Source organism: Indicator indicator, chromosome 10, assembly GCF_027791375.1.
Source record: "Indicator indicator isolate 239-I01 chromosome 10, UM_Iind_1.1, whole genome shotgun sequence".
Lineage (NCBI taxonomy): Eukaryota > Metazoa > Chordata > Aves > Piciformes > Indicatoridae > Indicator > Indicator indicator.
In genome coordinates, this window is record NC_072019.1 from 26,902,570 (window position 1) to 26,927,030 (window position 24,461).

Consider the following 24,461-nt stretch of genomic DNA (forward strand, 5'->3'; position numbering starts at 1 on the left):
TTCATGTGAACAGTCTTGAGTTTGCTGTAGGTAGGCTCTAGTAAACATGACACAGCAATAAAGAGTGGAACCTTTTTTTGGTGATCCTCTTACTGCTAGGAAGAATTTCATTATCTGCCATTTTAGGTGGAAACATAAGCTATCTCTCCATGATACCTTCTACCTTTCCTGCCCTGAAGGATGTAAGAGATCTATTTTATCTGCAGAGTGAGTCCCAGTTTGTTCTAAGTCCATGCACCACCAAGATGGAAACACCTTCAATCTTCTAAGAGTGAACACAGATGTCAGTCTCATTTCTTCCATGGGAGACATTAGGGAGGAAAAGAGTCTTTCTGGGGTGTGTTGTCTTCCTTTTGAGAACTAAAGCTATAGTAACAAACTGCAGCTTCTTCATGATGTTGCTAAGACTGCCCTTCCCTGACCACCCTTCTGGAAGCACTGGGTGGCTTTCATGCTTGTGTTGAGTGGTCAGAGCCTGTCTCTGATGACAGAGCTCCTCAGTCCTCCACTTCCCACACAGGGATTGGCAGCATGGGCATCCTCTGAGAGTTCCTGGTGCACAGACGCATGGCTCGGCAGGAAGGCTGGCATCATCTTGCTGCCACCTTCCTGCTGGTGTGAGGCTGTGAATCATAGATCATAGAATACCAGGCTGGAAGGGACCTCAAGGATCATCTGATCCAACCTTTCTTGTCAAAAGCATGGGAAACCTGAGCCAGCATTTCACCACCCCGAGGGTCAAACATTTCTTCCTTTTCTCTGATCTGAATCTCCCTCTGTCAGTTTTGAACCATCACCCCTTGTCCTGTCACAATAAGCCCTGCTCAAAAGTCTGTTCCCGGCTTTCTGAAAGGCCACCAGAAAGTTTCCCTGGAGCCTTCTCTTCTGCAGGCTGAGCCACCCCAACTCTCTCAGCCTGGCTTCACAGCAGGACAGGAGGGAGCCTCCAACCCCTCCCCTCATTGCTGTGGCCTCCTCTGGCTCTGCTCCCACAGCTCCACATCCTCCTTGTGCTGATTGTGCTTTCCCAGGTGCAGCACCTTACACTTGTCCTTGCTGAACTTCCTCAGGTTGCGGTTATCCCACTTTTCCAGCCCGGATAGTTTTTCCTGCCGGGAGGCAGGGCAGGGGGGGTCCCCCCGCCTCCGGGGCTGCCGGCGCCTTTAAGGGGCGGGCGGCAGGGCGGGAGCGGCGGCGGGGCCCGAGGCCGGCTCCCCCGTCTCGCCGTGGCCAACCGGAACTCGCAGCAGGGACCGGCCATGGTGCAGATCGTGACGGTGAAGACCAAGCCGTACGGCGACCAGAAACCCGGGACCAGCGGGCTCCGCAAGCGGGTGACGGTCTTCCAGAGCAATGTCCACTACACCGAGAACTTCATCCAGAGCATCCTGGCCATCGTGCCGCCGGCCGAGCGGCAAGAGGCCACGCTGGTGGTGGGGGGGGACGGCCGCTTCTACATGAGGGACGCCATCCAGCTCATCGGCCGCATCGCCGCCGCCAACGGGGTAAGGCCCCGCGCCTCGCTCCCTCACGGCTGCCCGCAGCCGGCGGAGGGAAAACGGCGTCGCCCTGGGGCGGAGGCGGGTCCCGGGCCGGGGGTGCCTGGGAGACAGCGGCGGTGAGTAATCGCCCTCTGTGCCTGGAAGTGAAGCCGTGAATGACACGGGAGGTGGCGAGGCCCGGCGTAGGGGCAGCTGAGACTCCATGCACTGAAACCCACCTGATGTCTCACCTCCCTTGGGTATCTGCAGGAGCGGTGGGGTTTGCAAGTGTGGAGGTGAGGAGTCAGGAAAGCCCAGGCAGGAAGGGACCTCGAGGATCAGGGTCCAACCTTTCTTGACTAAGCTGGGTCTAGATAAGATAGCCCAACACTCTGTCCAGTTGAATCTTACAAGTGTCCACCATTTCCTTGAGGAGATTATTCCAAAGGCTGATGGTTCTTGTGAAAAATTTCCCTCCTGTGTCCAATCAGATCTCCCCAGGAGTAATTTGAACCACTACCCTTCATCTTTCCCACGTGTCTCCTTGTAAAAAAGGAGACTGGCATCTTCCCTTTAGCCACTCTTTAAATACTGGGACAGTGATAAGGTCTCACCCTGAGCCACCTTTTCTCTGGGTCAAACAAACCCAGTTCTCTCAGCCTTTCCTTATCTGGCAGCTTCCCAGTCCTTGGATCATCTTGCTGGCCCTTCTCTGTACCCTCTGCAGCCTGTCCACATCTTTTTTTGCATAGCGGGGAACAAAACAACGCAGAATTCCAGGTGTGGCCTGGTCATCACTGAGCAGAGTGGTTTGATGGCTTCTTTATCTCTGCTTGTGGTGCCCTTGTTGATCATTATATTGAGCTTGTGTCTTCCGGGACCCCCATGTTGCTTTCCACTGGGCTGTTCTCCAGCCGGGTACATCCCAGCCTGTGCTGTTGTCCTGTGGAGTAAGTGCAGCTTTCCTGTTACTGCTTTTTCTTGCTGTGAGTGATGGTTGTGTTTTCCAGATAACAGCACAACGTGCTGGTAATGAGGTGGATTGAGTGGGATGATCTGGATAGCATCTTGCTGATGGAGTCTTTATCCCTGTGGATTTGTCTTGGTGCTGTCCCTTTGTCAGCCTAAGAGAAGCTGAACAGGGAATGTGATGTTGGTAGGGATAGCTGAGCTGAAGCTCAATGCGCAAAGGGAGGATTTTCCCTCACGTGGTCTTTTCCAAATGAAAACATTCTCTTCTCTTGGGACATCTGATTCCTCCTCCTCATCAGCAAACTTTTACCCTCAGACCAACAAAAAGAGGGTGATGGATGCTTGGTGGCTAGGGCTGAACATTAGGTTAAGACCTTAGAGTTTCCCATTCCAGCTTCCCTGTGGCAATTGGGTTCTTCCAAGCCTTTAAATGTCTGGATTAGGAAAAAATACTGAACTGAGATAGCTGCCTTCTTATGGCGTAAATAAGCAAATAACTTTCTTTTTAAGCCATGTAGAAATGTATCTTCTGTGATTTGTGGTAGCTGTTCAACTTTCAGTCAGTACCCCAGCATCCCTCTGCAGCTCCAGCCTTGGTGTGTGGAAGTGATGGATTGTGTGGCCTTCCCTGATGGAAAAAGCAACAGATGCTGGTTTATTTATTTGTTCTGAGGAGGGGTTGGAGGTGAAACACAGAGTGTTCACCCTTTACTGCACACCCCAGCAGCACCTTGGAGCCTTGGCAAGAAGCAGACTGGGAGACTTGTTCCCTGGGAACAAAGCCTGAGTTTGTGCAGGTTTTTGGATGTGCATCTAGAGCCTGGTGGGATGTGGCAGCTTTCCAGGTGCTGAGGAGTTCTCTGGCCCCTGTCTCAGCTCTATCCTGGAAGTAAACAAAGACCTGAAGGTAAAACTGTACTGGGGGCTGAGTAGGTGTTTTCTTGGGAAGGGGTTGAGAGCCAGCTGCTGCTTGAATCCTTCACCCTGCTCTTGCAGACACTCGTGTACGTGCAGCTTTACAGCACTGAGCTTTCTGCAGCACTGCAGAGCAGGTCCCGGGGGGTTCCTTTGCTAATGGGCATTTGCCTTGTAGTGTTTGCTCCCTGTGAATTCAAAGTGCTGGGATGGAATTGGCTCTGAAGTCAGAAAATTGATCTCGAAAGGCAGGAAAGGAAACAAGGCACAGGAAGAACACAAGTGGAAGAATATATAAGTTGGGAGCCAAGACACCATGAAGAGAAAAAAATTTACTTTAAAAGCTTTTCATTCTAAGTCATGGTTTATAAACCAAGATAATGGTCATGTCCTGAGAGAAAATGTTAGAATATTTAAAGCAAAAATTTGGCAATGTGACAGCATTACCAGTCATCTACTGACACAGGTTCTTTATCCCTTTTCTGTGGCAGAACAGAGGTAGTGCTATAGACTTGCCAGAGTGCTGGAGAGTGCCATAAAACTGCCCCATTTTTTGCCCCCAGCGGTGCAAAGAGGACTAACAGATCAAAAGCACCACAAAATTGTTGATCTGATTATCCCACTTTAAAAAGAGGAGGATTGAGACCTCATAAGGGAACACTGAAGAACAAAATATCCCCCAAATAATTCAATAAATAGCAGGCAAAGCCTAAATAAGTAACCAGAAAGAGATACAGTGACTCTAGAGCCATTGAAAACTTGATACACAACTGCTGCTTGCGTTTGAGTGGCACTGGCAGTGACTAAGTGTAGAAAGTTCCATTAGAAAATGCAAAATCATATAATCATAGAATGGTTTGGGTTGGAAGGGACCTTAAAGATCATCTAGTTCCACCCCCCCTGCCACGGGCAGGGATATCTTCCTACTAGATGAGTTGCTCAAGGCCCCATCCAACATGGCTTTGGACACTTCCAGGGTTGGAGCCCCCAGGACTTCTCTGGACACATTAGTAATGCTGGGTTTTAATCAATTCCCTTGTACTTCTTTCCTGTTTTGGAATGGTTAGGGGCTACTTGCTTGGTGGTTTTTCTCTTTAACTGCAAGGTATTAGTTCCCAACCACAGGGTGGTTGAGTAAGAGCCTATGAAAATCCTATTTCTTCATAATAAATGTGAAGTAACTGGAAGTTACCTACTCTTCAAAGAGAAGGGTGGATTACTGCTATTAACTGGTAAGAAAGTATTCTTCAGAATATGGGAATTTGGTCCTGGAAACTGGTTTTGTTCCAGCACTGGGGTGCTTGGGAGTCTGCTGACTGGACTTGATGATCCCAAGGGTCTTTTCCAACCTGCATGATTCTGTGATTCCAGCAGCCAGGTCTTGGAGAGACTTGACAATTTCATGCTGTATTTCTGTTCCTAGACATGAAGAGATGGTTGGATTAATACTTTAAAATCATGTCATTTTAAGATGTGCTTGAATAGTCCTCTTAGGGCCACAGAAGAACCCCAAGTACCACAGTTTGTGAGTGTCAGTTTTACAATTTAAGAGGCAAAAAAACCCAGGGTTTAGTTTTGTTTCCAGATGGAATGGTTAATGTGTAACTCAGTACAGGTGTTTGACTAGGACCAACTCAATTTAGTTGGACCAGATGATCCTGGGGTCTCTTCCAACCTGGCATTCAGCAATTCTGTGTGATTCTATAATTTGTAGTTGTGTGACTGAGAAATGTTTATGCTATTTATAAGTTTGCATTTATATGAGTCAACTAACATAGATGCTGTTGGTTCTGTATGCTTGGTGTGCATCCAGTGCAGCCTGCCCTGCTGTTTTGGTCTGTTGTGCCAGGCTTCCTTGATGGTATTCCCACACAGTGAGTCTGACTCTTAAATTACGTGAATAAAAGCTGCTGTTGGAGCATTACCTGTCAGAGCAGAATTGTGGCAAAAAAAAATTCTGTCAAAACCAAGCAAAAATGACTGAATTGAAGCTGTAAATCTAGATCTGACCATGCAGCCAGTACCAGGTTGATTCACTGTCACCTGCCATTCAACAAATTTACTGTGCCCCCAGTTCTTTCTTAAATAAACATTTCTAAGTGCTGCAAAGTAGCTACATTAAAATAAATGGCTTGAAGGTGTTGTGAATGCCAGGCAGTGCTTTGCATGTTAAATACCAGCCTGGTTTTGTTTTCCTGCTGCAGGACAAACAGTGCTTTCATTAGAAATATTGTTCCCTTCCTTGGAAAGCTTGGTTTCCTGGCCTGGCTGCTATTAAGCTTTTCCCCCCCGCTCAGTTACCCCAGGGAAGCCAAGTGTTTAAACTCTGTTGCATTGAACGACAGCTCTTGATTTGTTACTCCTCTCCTTTTCTAGCTCTGCTCCCTTTTTCTTTGTCTGTTCTGCCATAGCCTCCAGGGCAGTTCCCATTCTGACAGTGCCACTGAGCCCAGGAGAAGCAGCACAGTGCAGTGCAGGCTTGGAGAGCCACACCTGGGCCCCATCTGGAGCATGCCCTTGTTCCTAGCCTTAGCATCCCCGCTGTGGAAGGGTCGCAGTGGAATCTGTCTGTTTAGGCCTACTGGTGGGCAGTATTTGTTCCTGCCCACCCCTGTCTCAGCATCACTTGTTTTTCTTGTCTCATTTTTGGTTGGGTTTTTTTTTTGTCTCATTCTGCTTGTTCCTGGCTTCACACAACACTGTGCAGTCAGCCTGAGCCTTGTTGGTTTACAGACCTGCATCCATTCAGCAATCAGCATCATTATCATAGAATCAGAAAATGGTCTGGGTTGGAAGGGACCTCCAAAGGTCATCTAGTCCAACCCCTTCTGCAGTCACCAGGGGCATTCTCAACTAGATCTGGTTGCCTAGAGCCCTGTTGAGCCTCGCTTTGAGTATCTCCAGGGATGGGCCCCAAACTACCTCCCTGGGCAACCCATTACTCCCTCAGTCCTCAGGGTCTGATCTTCCCTTTAAGTAAAAGCTTCTGGTATAAAACCTATCAAATTAAAGTGGTCATAAAGAAAGTTCTTCCAGAAAGCAATCCCTGTGTACCAGAATTGAGTGCAGTGATGCTGGATCCTGCAGGCCATTAAGGAAACCCTCAATTTCTGGTCTTTCTTATGTTGCTGTTTTTCTCAGAAGCAGAAGGTGAAGTTGAGATGTGGTATCTGAAGTAAGGAAATGGATACCAGTTGTGCCATGAGCATTCCTGGGCAGAGAGACATCCTGGCTTCAGATTATGGTAGGGTTTAGAAGACAGCCATGCATGCAGCAGCTCTTACATCTTGGAAACTGCTCTTACACTGGCTTAGCTTCTTTCTGCCTGTAAAATTAATTGGCTTAGATCAGTTTGTAATTGAAGGCTATTAAGGCAGTGGTCAGGTTGTCTAGTTTAGTGCCTTTTTTGGAATTTTAAACCCTACAATAATGAAACTCCAGCTGAAGGGGAGAGCTAAGGTGCTTTCCAGTTTAATCTCTGCAAATCCAGCAGACATAGCTGAAATTCATATTAGCAGGGGTTTAATTGTAAGCTCCTGGAACAATGACACTGCATAACCAGAAACCTCAGCTCTGCCTGTGCTGCTGGGACAGCAGGATGGAGTCTGATGACTTCTCTTTCATGGAATCATAGAATGGTTGGAAGGGACCTTAAAGATCATCTAGTTCCAACCCACCTGCCACGGGCAGGGACACCTTCCACTAGACCAGGGTGCTCAAGGCTTCATCCAGCCTGGCCTTGAATACCTTCAGGGAGGGGGCATCCACAACCTCCCTGGGCAACCTGTGCCAGTGTCTCACCACCCTCACTGGAAAGAATTTTTTCCTAATACCCAGTCTAAATCTGCCTTCTTCAAGCTTAAAGCCATTGCCCCTCATCCTATCACTACAAGCCCTTGCAAAAAGTCCTTTCCCAGCCTTCTTGTAGGCACCCTTCAAGTACTGGAATGTTGCTATAAGGTCTCTCTGGAGCCTTTCTCCAGGCTGAACAGCCCCAACTCTCTCAGCCTGTTCCCATACAGGAAAGTTTGCCAGGGCAAAGTTTGGGATGGGTGAGCTGGGCTGTGAATAGGTGCTGCCTTGTGTGTCTTTTACCAAGACTGAGCAGCACTGGCATCTGTAATTTTGTTGATGGCTCTTAAGTCTTGGACTAACCTATAACCTCCCCCTGGTTTCTGTACAGGCAAAATAGGAGTGTTGTATGTAGATTCACACTCCTTAAGTAGGCCAAAGGATATGAATTTGTTGATTATAGGGTCAATTCCTTCCCTATCAGGAAATGCTCTCTGATGTGTCCCTGCCATCCTGCCATGGTTCTTTCTGAGCTAGTCAATGTATTGATTAAAGCTTCAAGGGATGAACTGGGACCTAAGAAATAAAACAGAAATCCCATGGGATATCAGTAAGAAGAAGTGTGAAGAAGGATGTGCAGGCAGAAGTAATAAACTATGAATGTAATATGCAGATATATAATCCTAGGACAGACTGCACAGTACCATACTAAGCAGCAGATCTGGTGAGTAGATCACAAAGACTATTGGCAGTGTCATTACATTAACAAGCTTGTTGTTAGTGAAACCCAGGAGAGAAAATTCTGACCAGGAGCTAAGTCCTGTTCTGGAGTGTGACCCCACAGAGAGGGAGAGTTCAGCAGGAAGGACCTGGAGTTGAGCAGATAGGGCCCTTAAGGAAGAAATGTACTTGGTCTAAAGACTGAGAAGCATGCTGGCAGGGCTGCAAGAGGCTACAATGGTATTGTAGGGAGGAAGGCAACAAATCGTTCTCTGGCCTGCTGGGGACAGGGCAAGAGTAAAAACTGCAGCAATGGAGATTTAAGTCAGAAATTAAAAAGCATTTGGGAAGCTCAAGGCTAATGAAAGGAGAATGTTGCCTGAGGAGATCACTGAATCTCTGCCTCGGAAAACCCCTAACGGGAATGGTTTGGGGAGGGTTGACCCTACCTAGGATAGGGTCTAGGTGACCTCTCCACAGACCTTCCATCTCTCTTTCCTCCTGCTGTTCGTAGCTGCTTCTTATTGCTGGGCCTGCAGATGAAGCTTCTCCAGCACATCTTAGTGAGTCATCTACACATTGGTGTATGTCTGCCCTTCTCCCTTCTATCCGTGCTGGTCCCTGTCATGTACAGCCACCTCACCATCACCTATGCATACTGGGGGTTACTGGCTTGCTACCAGACAGCAGCTTGGCTCTGTACACCTTGGACTGTGTACACTTCTGTCTCTGACCCTGCAAAGTTAAACCAAATATAACCCTGCTCCTCATGCTAGCAACTGTCAGTGCCCTCCACAATGTTATCTATGTTTTGTAATTCAGGATTTTTTGGGTTCAGGCACTGGTTTCTAAGAGGATCCAGGGACAGGGGCTATCACTCAGGGGGCTGGGGCCAGAAATTCCTGGAACACTTCTGGGTCTACTGGAGGTAAACCAGCTGGAATCCCTCTCCTGTGCCCCAGGACAGCAAGCACTAGGGCAGTCCAAGGTAACACACAGATGTGAGCATGCTTGGATGAGCCAACCTTTGAACTGAAAGTTTCTCAATCTCAGCTGCTGATGTGTAACTCCTTCCTGGGAAAGGGGCGGGTCAGCCTGCCCTGTGGTGACAAACCTGGAGCCCAGCACTGTGTCTACAGCAGCCCAGCAGATGGTGGTTTGATCCCCAGCCCTGCAGAGCCCTTTTCTGACCATCTAGCTGGTGGCATCGTTTTCCCCGTGCTGCAGTGTAGGCACAGAACATCTCCAGTGTGGGGTGACTCAGGTACTCATGTGGTTGCCCTCATGTGGTTGGAATGCTGCCAGGCATTTTGCCTCTCTGGAATCTCTACAGCAACTTCAAATCTTAGCTTTTTAATTAATTCTTAAGGAAACTAAAGGGATTTACAGTTGGAGCCACACTCCTTGCATGACTAATAAGTTTGCAGTTGGTCTGTTTATTTTCCTATGGCTCCATTTGTCGTGACATTGCCAGATGTCACACACAGAGCAGTGGCTGCCTGGACCTGAGTTGCACTTGAGCAGAAAGTGCATGGTTTTGGCAGTTCTTCAGTTCTCTTGGCACCCTCTTATGGTGAGTGTGCAGGCATCAGGGCAGGGACTAGAACTTTTCTGTGGGCAGGAGCTAGGGAAATGGGATTTCTTCATTAAAGGAAAATCCCCAAATAAGGGCAAACCACCTGGTTTGACTCTGTTTGTTCCCTGGGGTTTCATGCAGTTTAATGTTTTGACTAACCACACAAGAAGAGCATAGGGAGATAAAGCTTAGCACTAGCTGGCTGCTGCCAGAAAAACTCCTGAGAAGCTGAAAAGAAACACAACTAAACACAACTCCACAGCAGGTACATGGGCTCCACTCAGTGGAGTGAGGAGAAAGAACCGTGTGAGAGGGGAGTGGGAAGAAGCTGAAAGGAGTGGAGAAGAAGGGCTGCTCAGAGAGGAGAGAGCATCCTGCACCTCAGAGAAGTCTGACCCAAGGGTGTTTACAGGGAATGAGAAGAGAATAACTGTTCAGTCTGGCTTTTGCACTGTGAGTTTTCTCTCCCACAACTATTTTGTTTGCCTGAGTGTTGAAGTAGAAGATGTAGCTTGGAGGAAAGCTGTGCTGGGGTTGAATTCGTTGAAGAGGGAGACTGGGAGAGCCCAGCTGCCTGGTCTCAGGCTTGGGGATGGCTCCAGACAGCTAAATCCCCATGTGGGTAGGATGAGGGAAGGAGATGGGCTAGGGCAGGGACTGACTCTATCCAGCCAAGGGAGGAGCTGTGTGCTCCACGATGTTTTGGTGAAGTTTAAGTCATCACAAAACAGTCTTGTTTGTCTTTTTGTCGTTAACCAGAGTCAATAGTTAGTTCATAGTATTAACTCTGTTCTTGTATGACAGTAAAAGGGGACCTAAGCTAGGAAATGTCCCAGCCTACAGCTGGAGGCAAAAACACCTTCACTAGCCTCTGTCATGAGGAATGAGAGACCTAGGAAGCATGGCCACAAGGAAAAGTTAAGGAGGTTGGGGTTGTTTACTATAGCAAAGAGAGGGCACTCAGAGTCTGTATGCTGAAGGATTTTTTTCTAATGTCTGAGAAGCTGTCAGGAAGAGGATTAGGATCAATCTGTCTTCTCTGTTTGCTCAGAAGGACTTAAATTACAGCAAGGAAGATGTGTGTCAGGTTGTAGGGAAACACTGCTGTGAGGCTAATTGTGCAGTGGCACAGCTTACCTGGAGGAGAAGATTTCGACAAGTTACAGCAACTTTCTGGATGATACCCAAGGTGTATTTGATCCTGTGCCAGTCCTGGGCAGGGAGCAGATGACCTGCTGATTTACTTTCCAGCCTGTAAGTGATCTGTAACGATCAGAGTCATCCACACAAAGCCTCTCAGATCAAAAGATCAATCCCTAGTCTCCGTTCCAGTCCTTAAGGTGATCAGGATCCACCTTTGGTGAGCTTTCACAGATTGCATCGGGTTGGAAGGGACCCTCAAAGCTCATCTTGTCTAACCCCCCTGCAGTCAGCAGGGACACCTCCAACTAGATCAGGCTGCCCAGAACCACACCAAGTCTGATCTTGGATGTCTCCAGGGATCGGGCCTCAACCATGTCTCTGGGCAGCCCATTCCAGTATTTCACCACTCTCTTTGTGAAGTACTTCCTCCTCATGTCCAACCTAAATCTCCCCTGTTCCAGTTTCAAACCATTGCCCCTCATCCTAACCCCACAGGCCCTTCTAAACAGTCCCTCCCCAGCCTTCCTGTAGGTCCCCTTCCTATACTGCAATACTGCTGTAAGGTCTCCCTGGAGTCTTCTCCTCTCCAGGCTGAACAGCCCCAATTCTTTCAGACTGTCTTCATAGGAGAGGTGCTCCAGCCCTCTGATCATCTTTGTGGCTTCCTCTGGACCTGCTCCAGTAGGTCCAGGTCCTTCTTGTGTTCGGGACCCCAGAGCTGGACACAGTATTCCAGGTGAGGTCTCACCAGAGCAGAGCAGAGGGGCATAATCACCTCTCTTAACCTGCTGGCCATGCTGCTCTTGATGCAGCCCAGGGTGCCATTGGCCAGTAGATCTCTGTCTCTTTGGACACAGTTTTGGGCTCCCCAGAATGTGTTCCATCTGATGTATGCAAGCATGGTGCTTCCTCCCAGCTTACTTTAGTCTGATTCCTCTGTCCAGTACACGTGAACTTCATCGAGTTCCTGACCCTCCATAAGCCTTTTTCCTGCCAGTAAGTGCATGTACATTTCCTTCATGAAGCCTCCAGAGCTGGTAGGTGGCCTGTGCCCTTCTTCTGTCACCTAATGCCACACCATTTCACAGGGCAGTAAGTTTATCTTGATTGGTATAAGAAGGAAAAGAGGTTGCTTAGGGCTTTTCCTGCCAGGGGACTATGCTTTGAGGCTCCTCAGAGCTGGAGTTTGGTTTCTGTGCCACTAGAGGGAAGCCTGTGCCTTTGCTTGGAAATAAAGGGCATTTCAGCTGCAGGAAGCTGAGGTAGCATGAGGGTATAAACGACAAACCAGTTGTGTGTAGCTGCATGTCCCAGGCAGCCTCACTGCTGGTGGGAAAGATGCACTGTCCTAGTTCTGCATTGCACATGCTTCAGTGTGGTTTGGTGGGGAAAAGAGAGGAATTAGGGAATCAGATTCTAAGACCATGCAAAATACTTTTGGAGCAAAGAAATGTGAGGGCTCTGGATGGATCAGGAAGCTTGGTTCTTGTGTGGTGTGTTCATGTCAGCACCCCACAATGTCCTGGCTTTTTCTAAGCCAGAGCTTGGCCCTTGGGTAGGTGCTGTGTGGGGCAGCAGCTTTTGGCCTTCCTACAGATGGCTGAAATAGCTTTGACTGCTGAGAGCAAACCTGAATTAAATTCCCCTTCCTTGGGAATTCTCCTCCCTGGGGAAGCTCACCTGGCTCCTTGGCACTCTTGAGGGACCTGGCTGATGCATTCACAGAAGGCTAGGTTAGAACCTTTCTCTTCAGAGGCATTTTTCTGCCTTCAGTCATGAAATTTCCCCTCAGTGTCATACAAATTACCCAGCTTGGTTTTAACACACTAATGCATACAACAGGATCTTTTCACCCCTTGGAAGAAAATCTGGGTTTGGAGCAGTGACACAATCAGCACCTCAGGAAACGGCCTTGTGAGCTCCTGCTTAAATGGTCCCAGTTCAGCTGTGTACACATCTCCTTTCTCCTTGCCCGCTTTTTAATGACAGGACAAACTGAGTCATTACAAAGTGTATACTCTTTAATTGCTCCAGGAATATCTATAAATTGTTTTAGGCAGGTTGGACAGAGAACTTTGAGTGTTACTGAAAAGGTTTGGAGGAAACTCTTGATTTCAGTCTAGTGTTCAAAGTTACCTTCCCCATGTTCAGGATGATGACATCTCTCACTATGAGAAGGGCATGGAGGTGCTGGAGCAGGTTCAGAGCAGGGTAACAAAGCTGGTGAAGGGTCTGGAGAACAGTGAGGAGCAGCTGAGGGAACTGGGGTTGTTGAGCCCGAAGAAAAGGAGGTTGTGGGGAAACCTGGCTCTCTACAACTTCCTGAAAGGAGGTTCAAGCCAGGTGGATGCTGGTCTCTTCTCTCAAGCAACAACTGATAGGACAAGAGGAAATGGCCTCAAGTTGCAGCAGGGCAGGTTAAGGTTGGGTATTAGAAGAAACTTCTTCACTCCAAGGATTCTTAATCACTAGAACAGGCTCCCTAGAAGAGTGTTTGAATCATTATACCTGGAGGTATTCAAAAGAGGCAGAGATGTGGTGCTGAGGCACATGGTTTGGCACCAGCCTTGGTAGAGTTAGAGAATGACTGGACAGGATGATCTTAGAGGTCTTTTCCAACCGAAGTGATTCTATAAAGAAATTTTAAGGACTATCTGGTGCCACTGCTGGTCACTCCCCAAAAACGTATTCCACTGCTTTTACAATTTAAGCTGTAACTGAAATTGTCCTCACACTCAGGTATAACTCCAAATAAAAAGCAAAGATCTGAAAGGTCTTTTCCAACTGAAGTGGTTCTGTTATTCTGTGAAACTTTGCTGCTATTTGAGTCTCTTCTGCCTGTGTTAAAGCTACTCCAAAATGAGTAGCTTTATCAGATGTCATTTTCCAAATATTCATAGAATCACAGAATGTTTTATAGGTTTGAAGGGACCTTTAAAGATCATCTGGTCCAATCCCTCTGTGGTGAGTAGGGACATCTGCAACTAGAGCAGGTTGCTCAGAGCCCTGTTGATAGGTTTTGTGGTGCTGACCCATAGCTCATCATGGAGAACGTCCCTGTGTTTGAGAGGGAGCCTGTGGAGAAGTCAGGTTATCAGAGCAGGAGTTGTGTGAGCAAACTGTAGGTAACAGATCTGTTGCCTTCCATTTTCAGAGTGACCTTTAGCTCCCCAGACCTCGCAAAATACCTCCAGCAGAGCTGTGCCGTGCCCGCCAGAGCTCACCTCCCGGGCAGCCGCTGCCCAGGGGCGCGGCGTGAGGGCTTGGTGCTGCTGCACAGATCTGCTTGGCTGGCAAAACGCTGGGGCTGCGTCGGGCAGCGCCTCGCTGCAGCCGAGCAGAGGGCTCCGAGCTGCTCCCCTGGCACCTCTGCAGTGGGTGATAGCACGGGATGGCGAGGAGCTGCCCCCGTGGAGGACAGAAGACGATCAAGAGGACCAAAATGCCCTTTTCCTGGCCCTTTCAGTGAGGGGGGGCAGCGTGGAATTGTGTGTTCCCCATGACATTGATCCTCCACAACAAGTGCAAGGAAACGTCTTCAGTTACAGAACTACATGCAGCTCAAGGTTCAAGGAGCTATTTTTGGGTGCTCAATGCCTTCACTGAACTTCTAATAGGTGGGCCATTGCTGGTGTCAAGATTGAGTTTTGTATTTTGACCTAATTTACTTTTTCAATGCATTTGCATGAAAAAAGAACATGGAAAACGCTCCTCTGCCTCTTGTGACCATGCCAACAGCTCCTTACAGTGACCAGAAACCAGGAACCAGTGGATTACGGAAGAAGACCTTTTATTTTGAATCCAAGATGAATTACTTGCAGAACTTTATCCAGAGTATCTTTTTTTCCATAGACTTAAGAGACCGACAAGGATCTTCTATGGTAGTTGGAGGTGATGGGAGATACCTTAATAAGTCTGCAGTGGAACTGATAGTCCAAATGGCTGCTGCCAACGGGGTTGGTAAACGTTAAATGGCTTCAATTCCTGTAGCTGCCTAGCTGATAAATGCAGGAAAACAAAATAAACTAGTCACTGGGAGCTTTAATTCCCCCCCAAGGCTTTATTCAACTGCTGTTAGTTAATTTTTTAACGAGGATCAGTTTGGTAGTATAGAAATTACAGTTGGTTTTATGATGTTTTGTGATGCAGGTGGGTAGAAGTGTGTGGGAATACACAGGAAAATACATGCTGCTTGCTTTTGTGTTCTCATTTTGTGTTTTGAGATGCCACAAGCTCTTGGCACCTGTGGATTTTATTGTCTGTGCTTCAGATGGTAAATCTCTGGTGGTGTTCAGAGGCGATGTAAGTGGTAGAGCTGTGGCTCCCTGTTCAGTGGCAGCTTGGCAGAAGCTCTTCCAGCATCCACCTGAGCTGCTCAGCAAAGGCAAAAGGTGGCTGTTTCTTTCCCAGCATGCAGAAATGGTGGCTATGTAATAAGGACTTTGGGAACTGAAATGAGCTCAGAGTTAGCAAGTGAGTGACAACCTCTGGTTGTGCTGGAAATCTCCATTTTGGAAGCAGAAGTTTGCAGCAGAGTGTGATTGGTGCACTGCAAGACTCTTGGGCACTGGGGAGTGGTCTTTGTTTCTTTCTGCTTTTACAGAATTAAAAACTCTGAGGGCTGTCTGGGATCTCTTAGTACAGAGCAAACTTGAAGCTGAAAGACCTGGCTCTTAGGAATTTGACAGAAGAAAATCCTTGATGACAATGAGGTAATTAGTAGTGAATGGGCAAGTAGGAGGAGAGAACTTTTTTGTTTTATCAGGGTCTTTTCCATCTTGGGGGAAAAAATTCCTCTGGCAGTGCAAATTGGTGTATTTCCCTTAAGTCAGTGTATGGGCTGAGAGAAGAGATGGAAAATGTACACAAAGAGCCAGGCTTGCTGCTTGGACTGCTTGACATGAGGACAGATTTTTCTACTGGTAAAGGTGGCATTAGATTGCTATTCACCAGCTGAGACTTCTCTCCTGCACATTTTTCTAGCATGTCTGGCTAAAATCTAGTTTTGCTGCTGGTTTTGATATTTTTCAGTGATTGTTTTTGTGCAGTCTGGCTAATACCTATCAGCATTCTGCTCATCTTGCTCTGTAGAATAGAAGTGATGAGTCCAAGGATGTTTCCAGATGGAAAAAGCCACGAGGAGGACATGCATATTGTGTTCTGAGCATGCAAAAATCTCCTTGCTTGCACTGGGCAGACACAGGTAATGTTACATCTCCAGAGGTGGTAGGGGGCCACAGGAGAGCTGCAAAGAGACTTTTTAACACAAAGACATGGATGAGGAGTGATGGATTCAAAAAGGAGCTGAATTTAGATGAGATATTAGGAGGAAATTCTTCTTCATGAGGGTGGTGAGGCACTGGAGCAGGGAAGTTGTGGAGGCTCCAATCCTGGAAGTGCTAAAGGTTTCCAAACTGTGCTGAGCACCTTTGCTGTGTCAGTACCATCACACTCTGTGTTTAAAATCATTATTTTATTAAAGGGGATGACAGAGGTAGTTTGTGCATGTAACCTAGCCTGTATAAAGAGCAGTGTGTCTATTTTAGATAGAGGATTTTGTATATGGGGTTGGTACATCTTGTGATGCATCCCTTTTACAGAAGGAGGACTGAAAGTGTCTGCTGGTGACATGACGGAGATGTAGACACCAGCTTCCTTGGCCCTGGAAAACATGTTTTTGGTGTGAAAGCATCAGCTTGCACTACTGGAGGGAGGAGAGGGACTGCAGGAGGTCTCCTTTATTGCATCTTAGTGAGGCTTTCAGTAAAACCAGGATGGAATTGTTGCCTGGATTGCTTCAAAATGCTGTAACCCAAAATGACTGCACAAAGTGGGTCTGTTGCTGAACGGGTGTCTTTTGAGCATTCTGTGAGAGGGATTTCTGCATCATTACAGCCTTGGATTTTTCTCATAAGAAATTCCAGGACATGAAAAAAGATGAAGTGTGAATTACTCAGCACAGTACTACTTTGAGCAACCTTTTCCAGTGGTTACTACAAAGGATTTGGCATGAGATGAGCAGGGAATGAAAGCTAAAAACCTCTGGAAGCCAAGGAGGACCCTAGATCAAAGAGCAGCTTGTGTGGTGACAGGTTCTTTGCTTATTTGCTGTTTTGATCTTTTCCCTTCCTTACTGCAGGAGCAGCAATGCTCATGTAAAAGCTGCAGTTCAGGTGTGCAGAGAGGACAAGTTGGGTAAGGACAGTGGATCTGATGTGCTCACCCAGCTCTCCTGCAGCTGCTGCCTGGTTTGGGAGGGCACCTCCAGTTTTGCCAGTTCTCAGCAGCATCCTTTGGTCTTCACAGAGATGATCAAGGGGCTGGAGCACCTCTGCTGTGAGGACAGGCTGAGAGAGTTGGAGTTGTTGAGTCTGGAGAAGGCTCCAGAGAGACCTTAGAGCAAGCCTTCCAGTATTTGAGAGGGCTACAGGAGAGCTGGAGAGGGACTTTTGCCAAAGGCATGGAGTAACAGGATGAGGGATGATGCTTCAAACTGGAGAAGCTCATTTTAGATTGGATAATAGGAAGAAAATCTTCTCCATCAGGATGGAGAGACACTGGAACAGGTTACCCAGAGAAGCTGTGGATGCTCCATCCCTGGAAGTGTTCAAAGCCAGGCTGGATGAGGCTTTGAGCAACCTTCTCTAATGGAAGGTGTCCCTGCCCATGGCAGTGGGGTTAGACTAGATGATTTTTAAGCTCTCTTCCAACCCAAACCATTCTATGATTATGCTTCTATGATGCAAGCAGAGCACCAATGATGAAGGATGTTGTGGCTGTACCTGACCCTCAAAGGGAAGCTGGGAAGCACAAGATGAAGTTTTAGGGAGGAGTTCCTTGGAGACTGCATTAATTCTCAGTGAAACTAAAGGAGCAAGACTTGGAGGGTGGAATAAAACATGAAGCAAGGTGTGCTGGCTTAGGCTGAGAATGTGCAAAGAAGCAATCCCATGTTGGTTGGGCTACTCTGAATTGAATGTGTGTCATGATAAACTAGTAGATAGGCACTGTGCTGTGGCCAGCTGAGAGAAGGGCACCTACCCTGGGTTGATGAGGTGCTTTCTCATGTTTATGCTCCTCATTTGCTAGAGGTGCAGTTCTTTCACAGTCACCTCCCTTGCTCATCTGGTTTGTGACAGCTGGAGCATGTAACAAGGGCTGGGCAGCAGAACTGGACCTTAGCACCAGGCAGTGCTAGGGCAGAGGAATCGCAGTCATTCACTGCCCTTGGCTTAGCACTGAGCAGGCACCTTCAGGCTGGCAGTGCTGCCTTTTGTTTCCTGGCTCAGCTTGTGTTTTAATGGAAATCCTCCTCTTTTCTCTGTTTGATCTCCTCAGTTGATGGAAAGTAGTCTGGTATGGTTTTAAATCTCTAGCACCTCATTTGGGGCTATAGTAAGGAGCATGTTCTTCCAGCAAAATATTCATCCTCATCCAGGCCAACAGCATGCTGGCCTTGATCAACAATACTGTTGCCAGCAGGAGCAGTCCCCCTGCACTCAACACTGGTGAGCCTACACCTTGAGTACTGGGTTCAGTTTTGGGGCCCTAGCTCCAAGAAAGATATTGAAGTCCTAGAGCAGGGCCAGAGAAAGGCAGCAAAGCTGGTGAAAGGTCTAGGAAACAAGTCCTGTGAGCAGTGGCTAACGGAACTGGGGTTGTTTAGCCTGGAGAAAAGGAGGCTGAGGGGAGACCTTCTGGCTCTCTACAGCTCTCTGCAAAGAGGATGAAGCCAGGTGGATGCTGGTCTCTTCTCCCTGTTGACAAGTGATAGGATGAGAGGAAATGGCCTGAAGTTGCACCAGGGGAGGTTTAGGTTGGGTATTAGAAGAAACATCTTTATTGAAAGGGTTCTCAACCATGGGAACAGGTTCCCCAGGGAGGTGGTTGAATCCCCATCCCTGGAGGTGTTTATGAGAGACAGAGATGTGGTGCTGGGGGACATGGTTTAGCACCAGACTTGGAAGAGTTAGAGAATGGTTTGATTGGATGATCTGAAAGGTCTTCTCCAACCAAAGTGACTCTATGATTCTGTTTTATTGAGTGATCTCCAGCAAGCAGGTCCTGATTACCTTGCATTGTTAGCATGTTGGTCTGGATTCACTCTGTAGTTGTGGAAAGGAGGTGTGTTGCATGCTGTGAGTAAGAGGGTGTGCAGCTGCTCTTGTGGGCGTAGTGATGATGTTCAATTTTTGTTCTGTTTTGGCCTCTTTCACTCCCATTGTGCCTTTTGAAAGCAGAGTTCCAGATCATAGCCAAAGGGGTTTGGGGTTTTTTTGCTTGTTGTTTAGCTGCCTCTGGAACGCTCGGCTCTTCAGTGCAAGCTGCCACGTCCAGTTGAGCTGCAGCATTCACAAAGGAAAATGCTAAAAAGGCACAACAGAGCAGCAGGCTCAGGTGCTGACCTTCATGGGACACAGTGAGGAGCTTTGGCAGCCTCCCAGGAACAACCTGTTTGGCTGCAGCACACCTCTGCCTTACCTGCATTTTGAGGTTGGCAGTTTTGCTGGTCTGAGGATTTGGGCCTCACTGTAGGTTTGTTTTGCTCTTGAATTGTCAGATCGGCCGCTTGGTCATCGGGCAGAACGGGATTCTCTCCACTCCAGCCGTGTCCTGCATCATCAGGAAGATCAAAGCCATTGGTGGCATCATTCTGACAGCCAGCCACAACCCTGGGGGGCCCAATGGGGACTTTGGCATTAAATTCAATATTGCCAATGGAGGTAAGGCCATTCTCATTTGTTTCTGCTTGGCCATTTCTTGTGTTGAACCCAAGGAACCTAATTTAACTGTCGTGGTATCACAGAGGTTCAGTGCCCTCAGCAGTGGGTTTCGTTACACAGAGCAGGTGATTGATCTGCCCCCACCTCATACCTTGATACTCCTCTTCAAGGGAGATATTGCCAGCTCCAGATCTCTTCCTGTGCTTCTGAAGCACACTCTTCTTGCAGTCTGATTCCTTAACATCTTCCCCCTTGCCTGTTTTATCTTTCAGGTCCTGCTCCAGAAGGTATCACAGACAAAATTTTCCAGATCAGCAAGAAGATTGAAGAATATGCAATCTGCCCAGATCTCCAGGTGGACCTGAGCACCATTGGAAAACAGCAGTTTGACCTGGAGAACAAATTTAAACCATTTACAGGTAAATGACTCTTATTCTTCTTGGAAAGTTTCCTTTCTGCTGGAGTTACTGTGGACCTGCCATGAGCAGGTTAAGGACATTTGGTCTCTCTAAAGGACAGACATGGCCATTCTGTTCTCTCCTTCTCATCTCCTGGGTCAACCAAGCAAGGACATCACTTTTGGTCACCCTGGCATTCTAGCTTTGCTTTTTCCTTTGGCCTACGTCTTACGTTGTGTAGCTGTTTCAATTATGTCATTGTTTCTGTCATGAAAAAGCTTGTTCTTCAGGAGGTAAATCTGATCCATCAAAGTTCTTTAAAATCATTGAATTGTTTCACTTGGAAGAGGCCTTTAAGGTCATCAAGTCCAACTTTCAGAGGCTATTTGGTCTGTAAGGTTGCCAACTCTGCAGTTAAAGGGTGTTTTCCTGAGGAAAAATCCTAGTGTTAGTGTTTAATTTTTGTAACTGATTTTTTTCCCCCCCATGGTTTCCCATGGGGAATGGGAAACTCCCATTCTTGAGGAGTGGGAAAGCCATTACACTTCACACATGACTTCTGTCAGCTGTGAAATATGAAAATGCATTTTAAAAAGACTTGAAAAACACTTAGAGCAAGAATGTTTTTATCATCTCCAGGTGCCCTGAACTTGTAATTTAAAAAAGTATACATTAAAAGATGGTAAAAGTTGGTATTTTTCTTAGTTTTGATGTTCATAGAACACTTCAGGTTGGAAGAGACCCTCAAAGGTCATCTCGTCCAACCTTCCTGCAGTGAACAGGGACATCTCCAACCAGATCATGTTAATGAGGTCTTCATGGCTGTCGTTGTGCTGCCTGTTAGTTGCAAGGTGCAACTTTCTCAGGCTCTTAGATGCACAATTTCTGTTGACTTTGGTGGAAATTTGATCTGGTTTTATATTTCTATGTATTTTGCCCCCTTTTTCTTAGTCTCACTCTCCAGGTAAACAGAGTGGGACTGAACCATCTCAAAAGAAGCTGGAATAGGGAACAGTGTTTGCCCTAAGAATTTTGTTGGTCCATCTGGTTTCTAGCCCCATTAGCAATGACAGCCTCTAATTAAATTCTTCAGGTGGAGAGATTGCCTAGGGAGGTCATGGAGTCACCATCCCTGAAGGGTTCAAGAAACATGTGGCACTTTGGGACATGGTTTAATGGCCATGGTGATCTTGGGTTGAAGGTTGGACTCAATAACCTTAGAGGGATTTTTCCAACTGAAACAATTCTATGGCTCTGTGATATAGGACCATTGTGAAATGTTTCTTTGGGATGTTTAAAGAGTTTATGCCAAGCTTTGTCCCTTTGTACTATGGGTTGTCATCACACTGCCATGAGCAGCAGCATTTTTACAATGATTTCAGACTCCTGAGAGTTGATCTCTGTTGACTTTTTTTCTCCAGTGGAGATTGTGGACTCAGTAGAAGCTTATGCAAACATGCTGAGGAACATCTTTGACTTCAATGCCTTAAAGGAACTGCTCTCAGGGAAGAACCACCTGAAGATTCGCATAGATGCTATGCATGGAGGTATGGGTGGACTTGGGTTTGAGGCACTGTGCTAGGCCAAGTATCCCCAGGGCTCTGGCAACAGCTTCAGAGAAGAAGCTTTTCCTGGTGTTTATATCCATCACTTGGACATTTATTTTCTGGTTTGTAAAATAATTGCTTTTTCCTTTTTGCAGGCAAAATTTTTATGGCTTTGCATTTTTTTGGTCAAATGTTTGGATTTGGGAAATATTTGGGGGTTGGGGGGGTGTGCTGTCCACAATCCACACCTGAGCAACACCTGAGTGCTGATGGTGTGATCTGAGCTGCCCTGGCAGACTGCACATCAGTCATTGTCCCATGCAGGTCACAGCAGTTAGGCAAAGTCTGGCCAAGGATATTTGAGTACAAAAATGAGACCTTTAGACTGTTTTATATCGTTTAACATCTAAGCCAAACTTGTGAGTCTCTTTCAGTAGACACTGTCAGGAGCACCCCAGCTTTCTTAGCACCTTGTTTCTCCTGTTCCAAGACCATTCCCTTTCTTATGCTCACTTATTTTCTCCATAATTAGTGTTTGAGGAGCAGTAACTCCTGTGGTACTGCTGGCTGGCTGTGAATCACACATGCAGCTTGTTCTGTTAGATGGGGCTCTCATATTCCTACCTCAGTGCTCAAGCCCTTCACAGTGGGATCCTGGCTCACACACTGCCCTGGCACAGGCTCCTCCTCACCTGAAGCCATGAGTGCTCTTGTTTAGTGGGACAGCCCCTCAGCTGAGGGGCAAGAGCTTGTGTGCCTGGGTAGATCAGACTGAAGCATACTTATGTGCTGCTTCGGGCTTCTGATGTAAGTGCTTGGGTTTTAGCGCAATAAACCATGAAAACTGACCCAAACTGAGCATACTGGAGGTCTGGGTGGTTCTGTGGCTGCTGCAGAGCTGCCTGAGGGCAGAGGCTGACCTGTGTCCTCTCCTTGTTTTGCTGTGATAGTTGTGGGCCCTTATGTGAAAAAGATCCTGTGTGAGGAGCTCGGAGCCCCAGCAAATTCAGCTGTGAACTGCACCCCGCTAGAGGACTTTGGTGGCCACCATCCTGATCCCAACTTAACCTATGCTGCTGACCTGGTCCAGACCATGAAGACGGGAGAGTATGACTTTGGAGCTGCCTTTGATGGAGATGGGGTAAATGGGCTGCTCTGTTTTGTTAAAACAAAAGGAAACAGTCTCAGGTGGCACCAGGGAAGGTTTAGGTTGGACATGAGGAACAATTTCTTCCCTAAAAGGGTCCTCAAGTCCTGGAACAGGCTGCTCAGGGCAGTGGTGGAGTCCCCATCCCTGGAGGGACTGAAAAGCCATGGAGATGTGCTGAGGGTTTGGTGAGGACCTGGCAGTGTTGCATTAATGGCTGGACTCCATGATCTTAAAGATCTCCTCCAACCAGAACAATTCTATGATTCTGTGATTCTTTGACTGCTCAGCTGCTTTTAAGCTGAGGAGGAGGAAGGTGAAGCTCTTTCTTCTCCCTCTCTCACTTCTGTAATTGCAAATAGAAGCAATCCACTTGCCGTAGCTCACCACCATGGCAATAGCTGGCTGCCGTGTTAGTAATGAAGTCCAAAGTGTGTTTAAGTAGCTTTAAAAGCTGTGAAAAATCAGCAGGGAGGTGAAATACTGTACAGGTGCTGCTGGTTATCTGTCTCACAAGGATTTACTCCAGTCAAAAGCCTCTCTGACTGTGGGTTTATGGGCTTTGCCTGCCAAGCAGCACAGCCTCCACTGCCGCAGCCTTTCCGCACTAAGCAGGGCTGCACGTTCCTCTCCTCCCCGCCAGGACCGCAACATGATCCTGGGGAAGCACGGCTTCTTCGTGAACCCCTCCGACTCCGTCGCCGTCATCGCTGCCAACATCTTCAGCATCCCTTACTTCCAGCAGACCGGAGTCCGTGGCTTTGCGCGCAGCATGCCCACCAGCGGGGCTCTCGACAGGTACCACCCAACCTCTCTGCCTGGTGCTGGAGGGGAGAGGACCAGCCCTTTCTGGTGTCTGCACTGCAGAGGCAGTGCATGGTGGATGCAGTGCCAGGGCTGCAGTGGGCTGGCTGCTAGGGGAGTTTAATGAATTAAATCCTCTTTGGGGCTTGAGCTGGGCTCTGCTTTTGGCTCTTCTCTGCAGAGAAGCCCAAACAAATGATCCTGCCCACCCCTTTTTTGTTAATTTGGTAGTGAATCTTTGTTAAATGCTTTGAGAGAACACTTAGACACAAGGAGAAAGTTCTTCACAGTAAGAGTGGTGAAATACTGGAACAGGTTGCCCAGATACGTGGTTGAGGCCCCATCCCTGGAGATATTCTAGATCAGACTTGATGTGGCCTTGGGCAGCCTGGTCTAGTTGGAGATATCCCTGCTGACTGCAGAGCGATTGAACAAGAAGATGACCATTGAGGGTTCCTTCTAACCCGATGCAATCTATGAATCTGTGAGATTGTCAAGGGGTAAGGCTGGGCTGGGCACTAAATGAATGACAGTCTCTCTCTGATAAGCCTCTCTCCCTTGTTTCCTTTCTTTTTCCCTTAGGGAAGGGAGAGGGATTCATAAAGAGTGCCTGTCACTCATTTAGTGTCTCTAGAAGAGCTGTGTGTTGATATCTGCTCTTTAGTTGTGCATCTCACCCATTCCCCAGACATTGAACTAGGATAAAGCAGAGGATTCCTGTACAAACCTTAACAGTGGTAAGACCTGCCTTCAGGGTTACCCCAAAATCAGTGCTTGCTAGCAACCCCAGCTTGTGCTGCAGTATTTTACATGGGAGTGCTGAGAGTCCAGCTGAGATGTGACTCGACCTTACCTTTGAAGGGTGGCCCATGCTACCAAGATTGCTTTGTATGAAACTCCAACTGGCTGGAAGTTCTTTGGAAACTTGATGGATGCGAACAAACTGTCTCTGTGCGGAGAGGAAAGCTTTGGTACTGGTAAGTCAGTGTTCCTGAGTTCACCAGGGATGGGATTGGTCCTTCCTATTGTGCTGGGCAGCATGGGATTTATCTTTCATGTGAAGTAGCTAATGCTTCTAAAATCATAAAACTTAAGTAAAATCTTGTAAGAATCACTGGTGGGAACAAACACAATGCTAAAAGCTTTGTCAGGCAAGAGCTAGTTCTCTTCCAAGTTATTTAGGAAGGCATCTGTAGATAGGCAGGAAGTCTAAGGGCCTCTTTACTAGCCCGGTCATTGAGTC

The 24,461-nt window shown here is 47.5% G+C and overlaps 1 protein-coding gene across 2 annotated transcripts in view; it reads left to right on the plus strand.

Moving 5' to 3' along the window:
* The first annotated feature begins 1,259 nt into the window (after positions 1 to 1,259).
* Positions 1,260 to 24,461, plus strand: part of PGM1 (phosphoglucomutase 1) — a 30,366-nt gene continuing 7,164 nt past the window's right edge. The window contains exons 1-7 of one of the 2 annotated variants that reach the window (XM_054384038.1): positions 1,260 to 1,505; positions 19,160 to 19,322; positions 19,595 to 19,741; positions 21,142 to 21,267; positions 22,218 to 22,408; positions 23,058 to 23,212; positions 24,080 to 24,195. In XM_054384038.1, coding sequence (XP_054240013.1) covers positions 1,260 to 1,505; positions 19,160 to 19,322; positions 19,595 to 19,741; positions 21,142 to 21,267; positions 22,218 to 22,408; positions 23,058 to 23,212; positions 24,080 to 24,195 — 1,144 coding nt within the window. Of the gene's footprint in view, positions 1,506 to 14,297; positions 14,556 to 19,159; positions 19,323 to 19,594; positions 19,742 to 21,141; positions 21,268 to 22,217; positions 22,409 to 23,057; positions 23,213 to 24,079; positions 24,196 to 24,461 lie in introns of those variants that run through there. The other variant, XM_054384037.1, reaches the window with a different exon arrangement.